The 20,168-nt window shown below is 38.8% G+C and overlaps 1 protein-coding gene across 1 annotated transcript in view; it reads left to right on the forward strand.

The window, feature by feature from the left end:
- The window catches only part of nbeab (neurobeachin b), a 236,494-nt gene that overhangs the window by 186,198 nt on the left and 30,128 nt on the right, over nt 1-20,168 (forward strand). Inside the window, 3 exon segments of the mRNA XM_061719704.1 lie at nt 2,697-2,809; nt 16,849-16,989; nt 18,072-18,191. Coding sequence (XP_061575688.1) covers nt 2,697-2,809; nt 16,849-16,989; nt 18,072-18,191 — 374 coding nt within the window.

The following is a 20,168-nucleotide window of genomic DNA, read 5'->3' on the forward strand; positions in this document are numbered from 1 at the left end:
TTTATATTTAGCTTTGCGCTCAAGTTCGATACATTATTGTCAGCTAATTAGATGTAAGGCAGACAGAAAAACATGCCCAAAATTCATTAAAAAAATCCCTGTAATGACCCGAACTGCCAGGGTTGTCAGAATAGTGTGGAGCGGGAGACAGGCGGGGGGTGAAGTGCTGAGAAGAGGCGCGAACGGGAAATGGTCTTCTAATTAAACACTATTCCGCTGTTATTAACATCCTGCCATCCCAACTCAGACCACAGTGCCACTAGGTCTAACTACACCAACACGCAGCTCCTCCTCCTCCACGCTCGGCTCACTGTTTCCTTTCCAGTGTGTGCCATTAACCTGGATAATTATGCCCTCTATCTTCCCGCAGACCCTGGCTACTCTGCATAAAAACCTCTCGCCGACTAACCTGTCACACACCGACTCACTCAGACAGATTTAGATTCTGTTGCCAACCTTCTGCAGAAAAACACCTGCTGCATTCATTCAACTTTTTTTAATATCTTGTAAGTGGTCATTAAAAACTTTGGGAGGTGTTGGCAAGGGAGTCTTCCTGGTAAACAAACGTTAATTTTTAATAGCTGACCAAAGATTTTCTCGGTTTCTCTGTCAACTTTGTACATTTTAATCGTGAAAATGAAACATTGAGCATAAATGTCTCGGTCTGTATATTAATCATAGCTCTGACATACACTCGGACTTAAAAACGCATTCTTAACCGGAGTATCAGAATGGTACGACGGAGTATTAGGGCCAAACAGAAAAACAAAAAAAAGGAAATTACGAGAATAAAGTCATAATGTAATGAGAATAAAGTCGTAAAATTACGAGAATAAAGTCATAATATTACGAGAATAAAGTCGTAAAATTACGAGAATAAAGTCATAATGTAATGAGAATAAAGTCGTAAAATTACGAGAATATAGTCATAATATTACGAGAATAAAGTCGTAAAATTACGAGAATAAAGTCATAATATTACGAGAATAAAGTCGTAATATATTATAAATATATAAATATAACTTCACAAGATGCTCAATATTCCTCATTTTAACACAGGGAGAAGAAGCTCTTCCTGTTAGAGTTCTCATAAATTATATTCTCATAATATTACGACTTTATTCTCGCAACATTACGACTTTATTCTCGCAACATTACGACTTTATTCTCGTAATTTTACGACTTTATTCTCGTAATATTACGACTTTATTCTCATAATATTACAACTTTATTCTCATAATATTACAACTTTATTCTATTACGACTTCTTGCAACATTACGACTTTATTCTCGTAATTTTACGACTTTATTCTCGTAATTTTACGACTTTATTCTCGTAATATTACGACTTTATTTTCGTAATTTTACGACTTTATTCTCGTAATTTTACGACTTTATTCTCGTAATATTACGACTTTATTTTCGTAATTTTACGACTTTATTCTTGTAATATTACGACTTTATTTTCGTAATTTTACGACTTTATTTTCGTAATTTTACGACTTTATTCTCGTAATATTACGACTTTATTCTCGTAATTTTACGACTTTATTCTCGTAATATTACGACTTTATTTTCGTAATTTTACGACTTTATTTTCGTAATTTTACGACTTTATTCTCGTAATTTTACGACTTTATTCTCGTAATATTACGACTTTATTTTCGTAATATTACGACTTTATTTTCGTAATTTTACGACTTTATTTTCGTAATTTTACGACTTTATTCTCGTAATTTTACGACTTTATTCTCGTAATATTACGACTTTATTCTCGTAATTTTACGACTTTATTCTCGTAATATTACGACTTTATTTTCGTAATTTTACGACTTTATTTTCGTAATTTTACGACTTTATTCTCGTAATATTACGACTTTATTTTCGTAATTTTACGACTTTATTCTCGTAATATTACGACTTTATTTTCGTAATATTACGACTTTATTCTCGTAATTTTACGACTTTATTCTCATTATATTACGACTTTATTCTCATAATATTACAACTTTATTCTCATAATATTACAACTTTATTCTATTACGACTTCTCGCAACATTACGACTTTATTCTCGTAATTTTACGACTTTATTCTCGTAATTTTACGACTTTATTCTCGTAATATTACGACTTTATTTTCGTAATTTTACGACTTTATTCTCGTAATTTTGCGACTTTATTCTCGTAATATTACGACTTTATTATCGTAATTTTACGACTTTATTCTCATTATATTATGACTTTATTCTCGTAATTTCCAAATTTTTTTGTCTTAGTTTGGCCCTAATACTCCGTCGTAGAATGGCTCTTGTTAAACACAAGTAAATATTTCTACTTTTAACCATAATTTTGCTTTTCACCGGTGTTTTCTCTTCAGTTTATTATTACCAGCACCCTTTTATAATTCTTTATTCACTCAGTAACACTAAGAAAGATGTGTGTTCACTAAATGTGGGGGCAGGCCCTACTGTAACTCCCACAAGCATATTTAACAGGCCATGTTAAGGGAGCTACAGAAAACATTCTCACATTTTTGGCTATTAGTGCAAGTATGCAGGCTTTTTATGGAAGTATTGAGAGAACTCTGTCTGATTGAGGGCTCTGAGACCAAGACTTGTCAGAATGCTCCATCGGAGCCCCTTAAATAACTGAAACCTCAAGTGTGTCACAGATCTTCATCTGCTCCATGTGTCTAGGGAGGACGTACAATGACCTGAACCAGTACCCGGTCTTTCCCTGGGTCCTCACCAACTATGAGTCTGAGGAGCTGGACTTGACCTTGCCGGGGAACTTCAGAGATCTCTCAAAGGTACAGAAGCCTCTTGGTCATGCATCACAACACGATGGAGAGACGAGGGGCAAGTGCGTGAAAGCTAGTTTATGACGGTTGGGGGATTTATCGTTATCTATGGTTAGATTGCAAAACAATATGCTATTTATAATCAAAAGAATCGCGCACAGGCTGAACTTGGAATGCAGAAAATGGAAAATGCAGACTGCAGCATCTTGAAATGCACGCACATGTATGTTTACTGTATTGTCCTTACTTAGGTTGTACGGTCCCCTTTCTTCCTTTTATACTTCTTTGTGATTCTGGTTAAAGGACTTATGGATACTAACTACATCAGTATTATTCCACCCTCTCTATTTGTTGTTCAAACCACTGTTGTACATAATCTCAACATTTCTGAACCTTTGGCCTCAATGTTGGCCGCAGCATTATACCATCTGGACAATAAACACACCCATGACTTCCCTGCCTTCTTAGCCAGCAATGAAATCTGCATCAAGAGTTTAGAGGGATTTTGGGGAAAAATATTGGGAACCTGCCTCCTGGAGACACAGAATCAATTAAGTAAGACCGTCATTTTTCCATGTTTGAACAATATAATATAATATGTTTTCGCAAATCCCATCTGAGAAAGATATTTCCTTAATCCTTACTTGATGTTTTGTTGGTGCATGAGGTCACCAAAACAAACTCCAATTATTAGATATCCACGGTTTGCAGAAGCATAAAAAAAATAAAAATAAAAAAAACCTTGTTTTACTCTGGCAGCGATGGTATGTAATTTTATCAAGGCAGCATTAAAGCCCCTGGAAAAAGTAAATTGGCTGAAGGAAATGAGATTTGCACTCAACAAAAGCGAAATCTAAATTATGAAATATAAAAACAATAAAAAAGGGTTACAGCAAACTAAAGAGAAGCCGTTATAGACTGTGGACGACTGCCTGAAAGTGATATTCAATGATGAATCATACATCTGCATTGGAAAGGGAGATTATCCTTGAACTCTGGATTGGTGCAGGTCCAGTGAAACATATTAAGATGACTGCCTGAAGAAAACCAGGACATCACTGCAGTCACTGATGATGTGAGGGTGCATGTCTGCTAAAGCACCAGCGTAGATGGAAGATTTCCTCATTACTCAAAGACTGAAGACTGAAAGATTTTGTTTCCCTCTACACAATGTCAGTTAAAAAAATATGAATTAATAAAAAAAAAATCCATGGCCCCCTTCCAACTACACTATAACTATTAATTAAAATATTTTTGTGTCACAACAGCACCTTTTTTGCCCTGTGGTTGCTATAACTGTAGTTTTTAATCACTTTTCCCTAAAAACTATGCAGATGTACAAACATCTGGGGTTGGAGCTGCATCATGTAACAGTAAATTGAGTGATCGTTGCAAAGGTTGAATTAATTTTGTCATCCTTGAATATACTTTCTTACGTTTCGAAATATTGTTGAAGTTTAGCCATAATATCATCAAAAATATTCAATGAATTATGTTTAAAACCAAAATTCCAACATTTATGGTAAATCTATCTTCTTATAATGTTGGCAACTGTCAGCATGTGATAAAACAATACGTGAATGTTCTCACAGACCAAGTCTATGCCCCCCTAGAGGCAAATCACATACCATACCATCTTGCTTCAAAGAAATGTAAATCTTAATCCTAAATGTTTAATACCAAGGATAAAGCTCCACGTTGACATATTTCTTATAATCAGTGACGCAGCAAGAGTCATCGTAAACCTTCCAAGACACAAGGGCAAAATAGCCCAAATGCCCTGCTACCTTGATAGATACTGTTTAGTGGTTTGTTTGCTGTGTCTTTGACTGAAGGGTAAAAAGCAATGGATCACTCTACCACAAACTCTGGCCTGGTTTGCTGGTTTATCCCCCCCCCCCCCCCCCCCCCTTTCTCTGTCTGTCTCTCACTCCTGCACACTGCTGCTCACTGACCTGAAAACAGTCACATTCCTGTCTGAGCTTTCTCACTCACTTTATCGCTGCCTCATTCCCCCTTGTTTCCCTTAAAGCAGCAGTCTGAAGCACCCTCAATGTACCAGCATTCTGATTAAGACCCCCCCCCCCTAGTGCCATCTTGGGTTGGAGGGGGGGTCTTCTTAACACTGGCAAGACGGCTTTCGTGGGTTTTTGTAATGAAGGCGAATTTCAAAACTACAAAATTTACGGAATTTATTCTTTGGAAAACTAATAGTTGCAAATGAGTTGGGAGTTTTTTAAATTCTTCTCGAACATCGCTTCATTTAACTCAATCCGGAATGTCTTGAACTAACAGCTCAGCTGTGTGTATTACCAGTGTAATTTTAGCAATTATCGCTTCACCTGTAGGGTATCCAGGTGTGCCAAAAAGTGCACTGCGTGTGCGTGTGTGTGTGTGTGTGTGTGTGTGCGTGTGTGTATATCCATGCGTGTGTTGAGGGCAGCTGATCAGGGCTGAGCCACATGCAGCCCTCCTGCCCTGGGGAGACAGTTATGTATTGTAATGTATTCCAGTGACATCCTCCCATGCTGTTTAAAGGCCTGAGTTGCCTTCATTAGCATGAGTTCACAGCCCATGTCTCCTGACAGTTGTCCTTGGAACCCCGGGGCTCTTTCCTCCAAAAGTTCACTGCTAGTGTAGCAGAGAGGGACATAGACCTCCACATTTCTCTCTGCTTGGTCTGCTCTTTTGTTCAATTATGGATTAGCGGTAGTAGCGAAGTCTCTGGAGATGGGCTCCTTCTGCAATAAGGCAGACTGTGTCTGTCTTAGGTGGATGCTCAGCGCATGTGGTTGTGCTACAAGAAGATGATGCGTGTGTTAAATAAGGCTGCCCAGGGTTTTTAATATGGTACCGTTGGAGTTTATAATTTCTTTATTTATCAACACTGATGAGTATTTTAATGCAGTTGTCTACAGATGATCTTAATTATACAACAGAATTGCTTAAGACATTTATCTCAATCAAAGTAAAATTTCAAATATAAATTTGATACATCTAAACAAGCATTTAACAAGCAAATTGGGCAATTTAGTACAAACAAAACTACACATTTTGTTTCATGCCTGATAAAGTAAAAGATGGATCTTTGGCACCACAACATCATCCGATGGTTAGTTGACGACCATTTTGAAGATTCAAGACCAGCATTTACCCATCACCCTCTGAGTGAAAGTACACTGCTTTTCCTTTGGGTAACTCAGTTGTTGATCTTAACAGCTTTCCCTTAAAAAAGGTATAATTTTATATGATTGTGTTGTTCAAATATGTGCGCTATTTAAAAGATTAATAATATTAGCCACAGAGGCTATTTTTATTTTGTTGTTCATAATAAATATATGGGAACATGGGACTTAATATCTGAGATTGCTATGAGTGGCATCGTAAGGAAATATAGTTTTTGGCACCTAAAGAATACTTTATATTTCTTCCCTTAAAGGAGCTTGAGGCTGGATTGTGGCAGGATTTATGAAAAAAATCCGTATACATTTTAAGTTTTCTAGTAATAATGTCAGATGAAGCGTTCCAAATCAAAAAGAATGAGCCCTCTAGCGTATCTCTCCGTTGCCTTAAACAGGCTGTGTGCTGCAAAATGTGCTGCAATTCGGTCCCGAATTTCCCGCGCTGTCCTGCGGATGTGACGTCACATGACGCTGCATGCACGTTCTCCCCGTTCTCCCGTGCCGGCTTCACTGTTGGCTGCAGTACCCCCAACGGCCGTCGTGGTGAAGGGTGGCGCTAGAGAGTCTCATTTCTTAAAAGGAGCCTCAAGCTCCCTTAAGGTTTCTGCTGGCTTTATTCTTAATCGAACAAGGTTATCACATCCTTTCTTTAGTCAACTACTAAACCAAGAGCAGCATGGCAGGATAGTGATTAGCACTGTTGCCTCACAGCAAGAAGGTTCCTGGTTCCACCTCCTCCTACAGTCCAAAAACATGTTTTATAGGTTGATTGATGAATCTTAATTGCTAGGATTGCGTGTGAACATGTGGGGTTGTTTATGTGGTCCTGCGATGGACTGGCAACATGTCCAGGTTGAACCCCTGCATTTTCCCATAGTGAGCTGGGATCGGCTCCAGCAGAACCCCGTGACCGTGCTGAAGCCCAAATTCACACTCATACGGACAATTTGTAATCCCAAATTAACAAAAGCAGGAACTATTTGTTTACAGGCTTCAATGTTAACACCACGCTGACTGATATGACAATCTATTTTATAATTACTAAGAGATTGTTACTCCAATAAAAACAAAATTGTTGATTCAAGCATCATACAGAAACACCCTAACCAGTATTTCAACCAAACCTTCAAACTATGAGACAACCGTGCTAAACACTTAGTCACCATGTTCCTGAATTATGATCAAACTATCTCACATATGCGTTGCACAAGGCTTTCTTTCCCACAGATCAGTCATACTTGCTTCTCAATTATTCACAACCGTCACTTGATGGACAGCATTGTTTAAACTGCTCCAGGTCTGATCTGCCAAATAATATCCTCCCAAACCCAAAATTACCTGCCGGTTGGGCACTCAGTCAGCTGTAAACGGTGCTATTGAGTGACGCATTGCTTTGCCTTGAGGCTAGACTTCTGCATATTTGGATGTCAGATACAGTCATGCGGAGAAGTGTTTTGTTAGATTCTAATGATTATTTCTTGATGGAGTGATAAGTGAATGATTGATAGTGAGAAGCTAATCCTACTCATAGTTGTTAACTGATGTGATGTAAATCCATTTTAATTGCCAAAGAAAGCATAGTATGCAGTTCAGCACTGTGGTTCTTCACATGTTGACTATGGTTTTACATGCATCCTATGGAAAACATATAATTTTTCCACCATGCAGTGACAAAAGGACATTTCTGAACCCCTGTAATTCAAATGTATATTTTCTATCCTCTAAATTACAAGAAAGGGTTGCTGATATTGTCGATTAACAGAGAAGGAATTCAGATACGGACACAAACGCAGATACAGAGAAGGCTCTTTCCGTCTGTTTCTAGTTTTTGCTGCTGCAAAAGCATTTCTAAAACACAAACTTTAAGAGCTTGGCTGCCACAAAGAAAACCCTTCCTTTCCATAAAGGAGCGTTCTTCTCTCTCACTTCCACTTCAGCCTAGCTGTTTGGGAGCACATCTGCTTTATTCTGAGTTGAGGCAACTTGATTGCATCAGACTGGAGCTCTATGCAGCCCTGCTTCTGACATGGGAAGCAAAAATGACTGTGACTTCTCCTGACAGAGCACCACAGCAACATACTGTAATGTAATTTCTTTTGAAATATAAAATGCTATATGCGTCTCTTTTGGAGGTAGCTTAGATACAAGCAAACAAAGGAAGACAGTCAGTCCACATTCACCCACCAATAGCCACATTCATTTCCTGCATCTTTGGAGTGTAGTGCCACAAAGATCCTGATTAATTCTGATCCCCATCTAAGTTTGATCATACTTGGTTTAGTTGTGTTGATATATTTCAGTGGGTCAAGTATTATACAAGAAATGAACCCAGATAGGAGAAAGTGTGGAACTGTCTCATGCACTTGTATTCATTGTCTTATATCTAGGATCAGTGTGTTATGCAGTGGAAGGAAAAGGGAAGAGGTGATTATTCTTTGTTGCTCAAAGGTAGTCAAAGGGTTTTTTTGGGGCTTATCAACAGATAGCGAGTATGACAGGATTGAAAAGCGCTAAAGGGCCAATAAAATGGTTATGCTATCTCTCCATAAATTACTTTTTATTTTGCATCAAATGCCTCATCAATTGTATATACTCTATTTTATAGTCTATTTTGTTCTTTCATAGACAGTATAACTTTATTTTAGACAGATATTTCACCTTCACACACACACACACACACACACACACACACACACACACACACACACACACACACACACACACACACACGCACATACATATTTCCACCCATCCATTAACTTCTGTTTATTTCAAGTTGCGAGGGCAGCAGCTTAAGAAAAGATACCTCCCTCTTCAGCCACATCCTCCAGCACTTGTGAAGGGATACCAAAGCATTCCCAAGCCATCTGAGAGATGTAATCTGTCCAGAGTGTCGTGGGTCTGCCCCAAGGCCTCTGCTCAGTTGAATATTTCGCAAACACATCCCAAGGCAGGTGTCCAGGAGGCATCATTGGCCTGAACCACCTCAACTGACTTCTCTTAATGTGGAGAAGCAGCTAATCTAATCCTAATCCCTCCCGAATAGTTTAACTTCTCACTCTGTCTCTAAGCAAGAGTCCTGCCATCCTACAAAAAACGGAAATGCAAACCGGAGCCCAAGAAACCAGAACCCCTCTGCCCCTTGGCTATGCCTAGAAATTCTGTCCATAAAATGTATGAACAGCCTCAGCTAAAAAGGACATTACTGAAGGAGTTCCTGTCCCATCAGAATTAAATCAGACTTAATATTGGGAATGCAAACCAAGTGTTTCTGCTCTTTGTATAGGGACACAGTCAGATGTCTTCTCCAAGTCCATGAAACACATGTGAACTGGTTGGGCAAATGCTCATGCCCCCCCTCAGGATCCTAGTCTTGTTATAGAGCTACTCTGACAATTCAAGGCCAAGCAGAACCCACATTTTACTCCTTAAGTTGAGTTTGAATTATCAACCAGGCTCTTTTCCCCAGCACCCCTGCATATACTTTATCAGAGAGACTATGGAGTGTGATACCCCTGAAATTTGAACACAACCCTCCCCTGTGCTTATAAACGGGAAACCGCCACCTCAGTCTGCCAATCCAGATGTCCACATGATAATGCAAAGGCATGCAACCAAGACAGCCACACAACATCCAGAGCCATGTGTATCTGACCTCATCGATCCCCCATAGAGGATCCCTCTGACTGGTTCAGACATTCCCAGAAAACCCTCACTACAGATTTAGGCTTACCACGTTCTGGCATCCTCCCCTGCTATTTGATCCAGTTTAACACCAGGTTGTGATCAATTGAAAGCTGAGCTCCTCTCTTTAGTGGTGTTCAAAACATATGTCCACAACTAGTGTGAAAGTAAAAACGAAGCACCCTGTCATCTATTTGGGAGAACACCAGAGCGCAAATATAAATAATCCCACTCCAGTGTATCGTCTCTCACATGGACAACTCCAAAATGGAAGAAGATCCAGCTCTTCTCAAGGAGATCTGTTTCAGATGCTGATGTTGTGTGTTGAATTGAACCCAACTATAATGTAGGTGATACTTCCCAACCCCATGCACACACTTAGATTCTTTCCCTGCCAGAGTGGGGTTATCCCATGTCGCAAGAGCCAGTTTCTCTGACCAAGGGTCAAAACCCCAAAGTCCATGCCTTCAGCCATTAACTGCCCCGCATATTATCCGGTTCATATAGGTCCTCCTACGGGTAGTGTGCCCATAGTAGGGTTGCAAAGGGGTGGAAAATTTCCAGTAAATTTCCGGAAACTTTCCGGAAACTTTTCATGGGAAGTTTAGCTGGGGAATTTTGGAAATATTCCAAATTGGAAACTTTCCATGGGAATTATGGGAATTATGGGAATTTATGGGAATTTATGGGAATTTATGGGAATTTATGGGAATTTATGGGAATTAACTGGAAATTGGGGGTAATTTAAACAAACTGTATCATATCCAAACATAAATGTAAATATTTATTTTGTCATAAGCAGATATCCATGCAAGATAATACAAAAACATGACATTTCAACAGATTTATTTGAGTAGAACTTTAGTGTGTGCATGCGATGGAGGAATGCACAGTGCCTGTAGGGGGCGTGGCCTCAATAGCCCTGCAGTAAGCAATGTGCTGTGTGCATGTGATTGAGGAGTGTACTTGCATTAAATCTGGTTGTTTTAGCCAAGACTATGCTACAATATATTTCCCCCAACTATATTTAAGTTCCCTGTTAAGGGCCAACCTTCAATTCTGTAAATTTCTTATTTATTCCCGTTAATTCCCGTTAATTCCCATTTATTCCCGTTAATTCCCACGGAAAGTTTCCAACTTTGAAAATTCCCGGAATTTTGCAACCCTAGCCCATAGTAAGGTGGATCCATGTCATTCGTTCATGCTAAATCGACCAAGACACATGGGTGAAAGCCCACCCACTGGTGGCTCCCAAAATAGCCTCCCCTACAGGCCTGGCTCCTGGATGGGATCCCTACTGATCCACATGCAGACAAGGGACATTGTACTTCTTTCCTGAACATATAATAATTTTTCCATTATATGTAATACGAAATTTCGACACATTATACACCATTTCTGTCGAACCAAGGGATGACATCCAGGCTGTGTGGGGATGTACTGATCCAACCAGGAAGCAGTCTTTTATTTTATGCCTGAACTCTCTCAGGAACAGTGTGGAGATTCATTATGCAAAGCTTCCATGTTCTTTGAGCCTGGTGCATTGTCTTGTCAAGCATGTCATGAAAGAAGTGTCTTTCTCAAGCCCGCACTACATTTTCACATGGTTGGTTTCTTTTATTTGTGTGATTTGGTTAGCAGCTGTCATTGTATGACAGATTTTAGCCATTTGTTACAAGGAATGGTCAGAACATGTGTTTGTTTCTATTAATATATACAGCTGTAGCTTCGCATGGGAATATTGAGGTTAGATTGTATGTTAATAATTATTACCTACTCTATGGCAGGATGTTTCCTGCCTACATACTAGCTGGCTAATAGTAAGTTGCATCACAAGATACACAACATGACCTTTATTCACACACAAAGCTCAAATCCAGATTCTGAGCATCTCAGTCTTTTGTTTTTCATTTTAAACATGTGAAAGTAAAAGGGCTATAGATTCCCTCTATGGCTGTCTTACAAAAATGTGCCTTTAGTGTGGAAAGGGCCAATATTTTTTGGCTGTGTATTAAAAATCATTCCTTCCTCATAAGCAATTTCAGTGTATTCAACCACAGAGGGTCAAAGACACTTTTCATTAATATCTGGGAATATGAATAAAATGTTAAGATCATGTAGCTTTCTTTATATCATTGACATTCTCCCCTATTAGAGTGCTTATGTCTGCTCTCTGCACTATTTCACCTGTCATTACAATTCTCCCCCTCGTAAACTCACTTGTTAAAGAACTCTGTAATTCTAGACATCTCTGTAAAAGAGCATTGATGGGATGTTAATTCAGGGATACATTGAGAAGCATGTTTGTAAACTGGGTTAAGCCATATTTATGTTTCGAGGGGTCTCAGAGTCAAAAGCCTTAAGTCAGGATGCTATCAGACACATTCATTAGCTAGTTAACTCATAGACTATAAAACAATCGACAAAGCATTAGGTCAAATGACCCATTAGTTAGTTCTAGAGTTCTAGACCGGTTTTGAAGCCCATTTTTCTTTATACGGGGCTCAGCCATGTTGTAAGCCGATGTAAAGATACCCACCGTACATAAATCAAATTTAGTTTTGCTCCCAGCTCCTTCAGCCAAACCCCACTGAAATACCTGCAGAGATGCCGTCAGAAATTTACAGCAGAATAAACTGTTTAACATCTTGAGTCAATGGTGAAATAACAAATGACGGTCGCGTTTAGCCAACAGTGTGTTAATCCAAATAGCTGGTTGCTTCGTTACTAAGTAAGGTAGCATTACGGATGAGGAAGGGATACCGGCTTGCCTTTGCCTAAGCCAACTCTAAATCTGTCATATTGGCCTTTTATATAAACTCTCCTGGCAAACCCCCCCCCCCGAGAGTGGTCAGAGTTGGGTTTTTTTGTACCAGGCTGTAAATATATTGATTTATGCTCTAAAGTTGGACATTTTAACATAGGAGTCAATGGAGATTTACTCACTTTCAAAGCCAGCCTCTAGCAGCCGATCGAGGAGCTACAACCAATCTTAGTTCCGTGTGAGCCTCAATCCGGAAGTTACAGTAGGTGGTTGGGGTTTGGTTGAACCATGGATCTATAATATTAACTGGATGGAACATCGAAAATGGCCGCCCATTCGTTTCAATGCAATTTGCTCACTCAGCGCATACGGCGAAATGAGTTCCTGACTTCCGGGTTTACTTCCGCGTTAAGGGGCCCATAGAGCATGCGCAGTTGTTCAGATATGGGGGGCTTCACCTAATGCACAGCTTGTGGTAGAGCACCACCACCTCATCCTGGTGGTAGGGAGCAGCCATTGCAGCTTCAAACATCACGTACACCAAGTTTATACTTGTTTGGAAATACCGTTTTCCATGCATGAAAAAGTATTATTTTGGTCTCAAAAAGATGATGCAGCATGAAACTTAACCGAGGCAGCCGCCTCACATTTCTCCAGACTGTGGCGATGTTTTTTTTTTTTTATTTTGTCAAACCAAATAGAAAAATTGTCATAATATACTTTGTCGGTTAACAGTTTTAAATACCTTCCCTTGAGAATCATTTAAGGCGTGTGAATGACGAAAAAATGATGAAAACATATAAGTTTACTTTTTCAGTTACTGAAATTGTGAAACTTTGAATGTACTGTGACACTAGTTTACAGACTGCTATCCTTTAAAGCACAATTTCTATATCTAATATTGTGTTTTAGCTCAATTTACAGCTTCCTTTTCATGACTGTGATATTAAATCATGTGATTTGGTTGTTTATTCTTTAAACTCACTAGTGATTATACAGTTGTCTTTTTCTCCACTCTGTCACACATAGATTTGCTTTTTTTCTTTCTCTTTTTTTGTACAGCCTTGAGCTGCATTAATCACACTAGCAGGGGTTTTACAGAGTGTGAGACGTCTTGTGGCTTGCACCCCAATCCAGCTGGGCCGAGACGTCATATGCAAGGCTATTATCACTCCATAAATCTATGTAGATCTCAATAAACTTCTCTTTCAGTCTATCCAGTTATGCTAACACTGCTGTGGACCATCATTAAATTTTAGAGAAGAACTAAAAAAAAAAAAAAAGGATCAATTTAGTTTTGACTTAGTTGACTTAAAGCCTCAGAAATGTGCACTGTATCACAATGACAAGATACTGAGTTTGATACAAACACAAACTAGTCAAAAGAGCCAGTGTGTTGAATTACGTTAGAAAAATAGATTTCTGTTAAGGCATTAATCTCAGACCATTTGGAGTCGATGGCTATTATTCCCTTTCTTCTGGCCCTTGTGCTGCAGCTCACAGGTAGAAAAGCTGCCATTGATTACATTACCAGTCCCCCTTCCCCCTATGTTACTGATTCAATGGTACCGAGTGTATTAATATTGACTGCCAATACTCCTCTGAGGCTCTTATATTGGATGGGGTGATTTATAATGCAGAGAAAGCAATTTATTCAACACTAAACGTATGTTTAATGGGGGTAATTTTGTTGCCTTAAGAACACATGAAAATGAAACAGCTGCCAAAGGGCAAAAACCCATTAATGTTGTCGGAACAATACTGAAGTTATTACTGAGGCTGCGGTTAAATAATGATGCTATCCATGGTCCTGCCTAACAATGAAGTCATTCCATGGCAAATAAATGTAGCAATAATGATTTGTTATTTTGTTTTTCTTTATAATATTACCCTTTTCACCTTTTCAGTCTTGCCACTAAAGGATTTAAGGCTCTGGTGTGAATTAAAGTGTTTTATGTTGTTTTTTTTTCTCCATATTTTACATTAATAACACGATTCTTTTTCTAAAGTATAGGTTACTTGTAACACATTAATCTGTAAGCTTTTATAAGCTAAATATATAGCATTTATTCACATAGAAGGTTGTTTTCAGTCTCTCAAGAAATGATCTTAATTTAGTTCTGCTGTAATATATGGGTCCTGGTGGCCTCCACTGGTTCTGCCCAGCTGCACAAAAGGCCTCCGAACACAGACAGGAGCAGCAGTGCTGAGTTAAATGTTTGGCTTGGCGGGTGCGTTGGGTGTAAATCAGGTCAGCCAAGGTTAAGCCACATGGATTACCAACAACATTTAGCAGGAGACACTCGTGTCTCGTATCCATCCCCATCGCGCCATCGCTGTCACTTATGCCCCTATAGCCCTTTCAATTTCAGACGAAAGACAGTGGAACAGGAGCTTTTAAAATCTCGAAGAACGATGGGCTCTGACAGAAAATCCCAGAGTAAAGCTCCATGTTTGCTGTGAACTCTCCACCAACCACTCTGATGAATTTAATACATGGAAAACTTCTCAGGTTGTGCAACTTTATGCTTTAGTCTTGCCAGTTTTTTTTTTAAACAGTCATATCCTAAATATAAGTAACAGAAGATTCAATAATCCATACTTTGAACCTCAAAAAATATTTTTTTCCCATAAATGAAAGTGATGCAATTGTATTTTCAGTCTGTTAAATACTTTCTGTGCAGTGTACGGTCCCCATAACCTCTGTAAAGCTGGATGTCTCATCATAAAAATAATGGGTTTGCTATACAATTCTGTTACCTCCTCACGGATAGTTAATACTAATATATCTGTTTTTTTGTACATTTGACAGCGTGTCTGTGTCTCTTCTCTCTCTGGCTTTCTTTCCTTCTGTCTGTTCTCTCTTTTCCTGCTCTTCCTGGCTGGCCTTCGGCAGGAGGGTCCCCTCTTATGAGCCTGGACTGATAAAGGTTTCTTCCCTCCTAAAGGGGAGTTTTTCTTGCCACTGTTTGGCTTAAGGTTTTTCTCCCACTAGGGGAGTTTTTAACTTGTCATTGTTTATGTAATAATTGCTCGAGGGTCATGTTCTGGGTCTCTGGAAAGCACCTACAGACAACTTGTATTGTAATAGACGCTATAAAATAAAATGTAATTGAACTGTTAAATTGCCACTCATAAGTCAAATTTCTGTACGGTACATGAGTTTCATTTATGGATTTAGTAATGTCACAGAAGACTGACTCCTCTGTTTTTACAGAGAATATTTCCTTCTTGGACTACCTCTTAACTTCGAATTGACACATTTTTGTACTTTGGTGTGTTTTTGCATTCTGATTTGCAGACCCACACTTTTTTTTTTCCCAGTCCCGAAGAATATGACTAATACTTGTCGCTAAAATGTGGCTTGTTAATATTGTTGATAATTATTTTTATTATGTTATATGCCTTGAATTATTATCTGTGCCAACATTAGTCATCTTTGGCTGACATGGCTGTGGCTATTACTGAACAAACTGACTTAGAGTATTCTGCTTTGACTTCTTTGGGGAGGACTGTGCCATACTAAACTGGGTTCCTTGCTTTGGTGTTTATGTTCCCCACAATCCCTGTTATGTGCAGATTTGTCAATGAAATTTTAAAGGAGCATGAGGCTCCTTTAAGAAATGAGACTCATTAGCCCCAGCTTCGCCACGACGGCTGTCGGGGGTACTGCAGCCAACAGCGAAGCCGGCACGGGAGAACGGGGAGAACGCGCATGCAGCGTCATGTGACGTCACATCCGCAGGACAGCGCGGGAAATTCGGGACCGAATTGCAGCACATTTTGCAGCACACAGCCTGTTCAAGGCAACGGACAGATACACAAGAGGGCTCATTCTTTTTGATTTGGAACGCTTCATCTGACATTATTACTAGAAAACTTAAAACATATACGAATTTTTTTCATAAATCCTGCCTCAATCCTGCCTCATGCTCCTTTAATTCCTTTTTCCCTGATCAAACTTTTAATGATTTCTGACAGATTTTGGCACAAAAGTTATCCTAGACTGGGAATACTATAATCATAATCATAATCATTATGATTATGCTTATGCTCCTTTTTTTACCCAATCCTGACACCTGCACCTGTTCCAGAATGGTTTTACTTGTATATTTTGTATACTGTCTGTATACTTTCTGATTTTTTTTTAGCCCTTTACAATCATTTTATTTTATTTAATTTTATTTCATGCGTGTTGGTGCCATAACATTCTAACCTTTGATTTTCTGAATGCAATAGTTTTCAGTGGTGACCAAAAAAAACATTCTCTTTGCATTTGTCTCTTAGAAAAGGTTAGAACAAATTAACAACTTTTGGTCAATGTTTCACTTTCAAAAACTTTGCACCTCTTTTGGACAGTAGATACACAAGTAAACGAAACATGAAATGCCTAATATCCAGATGTTTTTTTTTCTCAGCCCGTTGGTGCATTGAATCCAAAGCGTGCTGCATTTTACGCCGAACACTATGAGAAATGGGAGGATGACCAAACGCCACCTTTTCATTACAACTCCCACTACTCCACCATTGACACCACCCTGCACTGGCTTGTCAGGATAGTGAGTACAAACCTTCTTTTGACGTCCTCCGAGTGATTGTTGTGCTTCATTCAAAATCCTTGAATAACTCAAGTATGTGCATCAAAATAAAGTCAAACCCGGACTCTAGACAGCTTTTCATTTTTTTTTTTTTTCTTTTTTGTCTGCATTGCTTGATTGTCACTTGTCAGACTTGATGATGCTGTAACTTTGAGGTCTGTCGGCTTCTGCACAGGAAGCAGCTCAACATTTCAATTTGATTAGGTCTGAGTTGAACCAATGGCGCTCAGAAAACACATTTCACAGGCCAGTAAACCAGCATATGTGAACTAAATAAAGAGTGGCTGGGTAATGATTTACAGGGGCTGCTGTGACAGGTTTATGTGTTTCAGGCAACCTGGTGAGCGCCGGAGACATGTCCATCAGGGTTACTGAGCACTGTCCTCATTTACTGTGGAAGAGAGCGAGGAGGCACATGCACCTACAGCCTGTTCCCTATAAAACTGACCTTTATAACCCCAAAAGCTTCTTCCAGTTGCCACACACATAATTCTGAATAGGTTTATGAAATTGAGAGCTATATATGGAATGTGTACTGTAGCTCTCCTCCCCCCCATCATTAGTAGAAAGGAGCTGATGAACTGGGGGAGCTCCCTTGACAGCAGTTAGATTGGTCTCAGTGGGTTGTTTCCCACAATCCCTTTCTTCCTCTGGTGAGTGATCCGTCCGCTCCAACCGGCAATGGTTTCTATCACAGTCTTCGCAAACCAAATTTTAGCCAATTATCATTATGGCTCACTGTACTCAGGAAGAGCTCTAATTGATTCTCCCTCAGGCTTGGAGACAATGGAAGACTGATCTCTACAGAGGGCCTTTAGTGTGTCACAGAGCACGACGGCAATGAAACTGTGCAGAAAAATTCTGACTACACACGTTTGGAATAAGCATGTAATCCTCTAGGTTTGAAATAAAACACTGATTGTCAATATGTGCATCCAGATGGTTGTCTTCGAAAAATATCACAAACGGATTGTAAATCAATTATAGCTTCAAAATTTAGTGGCTCTTTTGCTGTTCTGATGTCTGATTTTCTTCCTCGACAGGAGCCCTTCACCACGTTCTTTCTTAGTGCTAATAAAAACAAGTTTGACCATCCTGATCGGACGTTTTCTTCCATTGCCCGCTCCTGGAGGAACTGTCAGAGGGACACCTCCGATGTTAAGGTGAGGATGAGAATCATTAGTGCAATTTAGGTTTTGGATTTAACTTGATATGACTCTAGATTTGTTTCTTTTTTTCTTCGGTCTGGTGTAAAGACTTTGGTTTTGAACAGCCTACACAACCCTAATAATTAATATCAATTCACAATGTTGGTACCAAAATAATTCCAGTTAAATATTTATAAAACAATTGCAACGAATTCATACCAAGTCTCTTTATTCCCTAACTAAATATATTACTTTCCATGCATTAATAATGCTTTATTCAAATAGAAATCACCAGGTCTCATAACACAAAGAAATACCCAATGCACATTTCATTTATCTCCTGCAGAAAACAAGCTGTTTCAGAGGTAGACTGTTCGTGAACAAAGCGTTCATCTGAGGCAAAAACAAAGTCCTCTGCATATCCACAAAGCAGTCACCGAAAACGCTGAACCCTGCTGATTTGTCTCCATTTTGCCCAATGCACAACACACAGCGGGGATACAAGCTGACCTCAAAGTGTCATATATTTCCAGCACACCCTGCATCGGGCTAGTGTTGCCTCAGGCAATTAATAAAGCATTAATGACAAAAGCTATTTAAAATGTAGTCTTTTATGTACGGACAGAGCTTTTACTCGCCAGGATCTGTGGAGAGAGCAGCCAACAATCTATCTGAGGCAGAGTGGAAATGCTGCAAGCCAGTGAACAACCTGAATAGTCAAACACCACCCTGTTAACAAAAACAGTCTTCTTTTGACTACTTGTATGTCTGCCTGCATTTGTTTTTACAGACACAGGATGGCTGCTGATCTATTAGGAGCAGGATTGTACCGTGTAGGACAATTCAGGATTCCTAATAGTGTTTCATAATGTATTACAAGAGGGAGACTATTGTACAAGAACCTGTTTGCATTGTTCATGGTGCAAAAGGGGGTGCAAAACAATGAGACAATGCCACAACAGAAACTAATACTTCATTCTTTAAAAACGAACATCTATGTTTCAAACGGCTTTAAAAATATTTGTATGTGTGTTTAATATTGCTTTGGTGTTTGGTGTAATTTTGTGCCCATCTCTGTATGTCTTTATATATCATGGAAATAGCGGGCCCTAAGAATGCAATATTAATTTTAGTCTATGCAGACAATAATGTTGTATTTCCTGTTGTTTTGCATTAAAAGACAAATGTTCAACAAACATATCATAAAATGGAAGCAAACCTTTTTATCCATGCCAACAAAAAGGCAGAGGTGTCAAGTAACAAAGTACCGGTACAAATACTTCGTTACCTTACTTATGTAGAAATTTGGGTTATCTATACTTCACTGGAGTAATTATTTTTCAGACGACTTTTTACTTTTATTCCTTACATTTTCACACAATTATCTGTACTTTTTACTCCTTACATTTTAAAAACAGCCTCGTTACTCTATTTCATTTTGGCCTTTAAAAAAAAACTATCCAGTTAAATTGCGCCATCCAGATAGAGTGAATTTGGTTGCGGTTGTTTCAGATGTTCTTGTCCAATTTTGTTCTTACAACCTTTGCCCTCAGATTCCTGCAACTAAACTTGGATGTACATTCCAATAAAGGTTAGGATAAATGATAACATGCCTCTGAAGTTTGACTTTTTGCACCATTACAATACTTATAGGCAACTAGTCATCATATCTCCTGCTCTCTGAAACACATGTTAATGCTCAATAGTACACATATATGGTTCTTTAATATATTTGCATTATACTAAGATGCATTCATTTTCAATGGCTTTTGTCCTTAATGGCTTTTTTCCCCCTTACATTACTTTTACTTTTATACTTTAAGTAGTTTTGAAACCAGTACTTTCATACTTTTACTTGAATAAAAAACTGGAGTTGATACTTCTAAAGGAGTAATATTAAACTCTAGTATCTATACTTCTACCTGAGTAATGAATGTGAATACTTTTGACACCTCTGCAAAAAGGTAACTATAGACATAAAGCATATAGATA

This window comes from Cololabis saira, chromosome 4, assembly GCF_033807715.1.
Source record: "Cololabis saira isolate AMF1-May2022 chromosome 4, fColSai1.1, whole genome shotgun sequence".
NCBI lineage: Eukaryota > Metazoa > Chordata > Actinopteri > Beloniformes > Belonidae > Cololabis > Cololabis saira.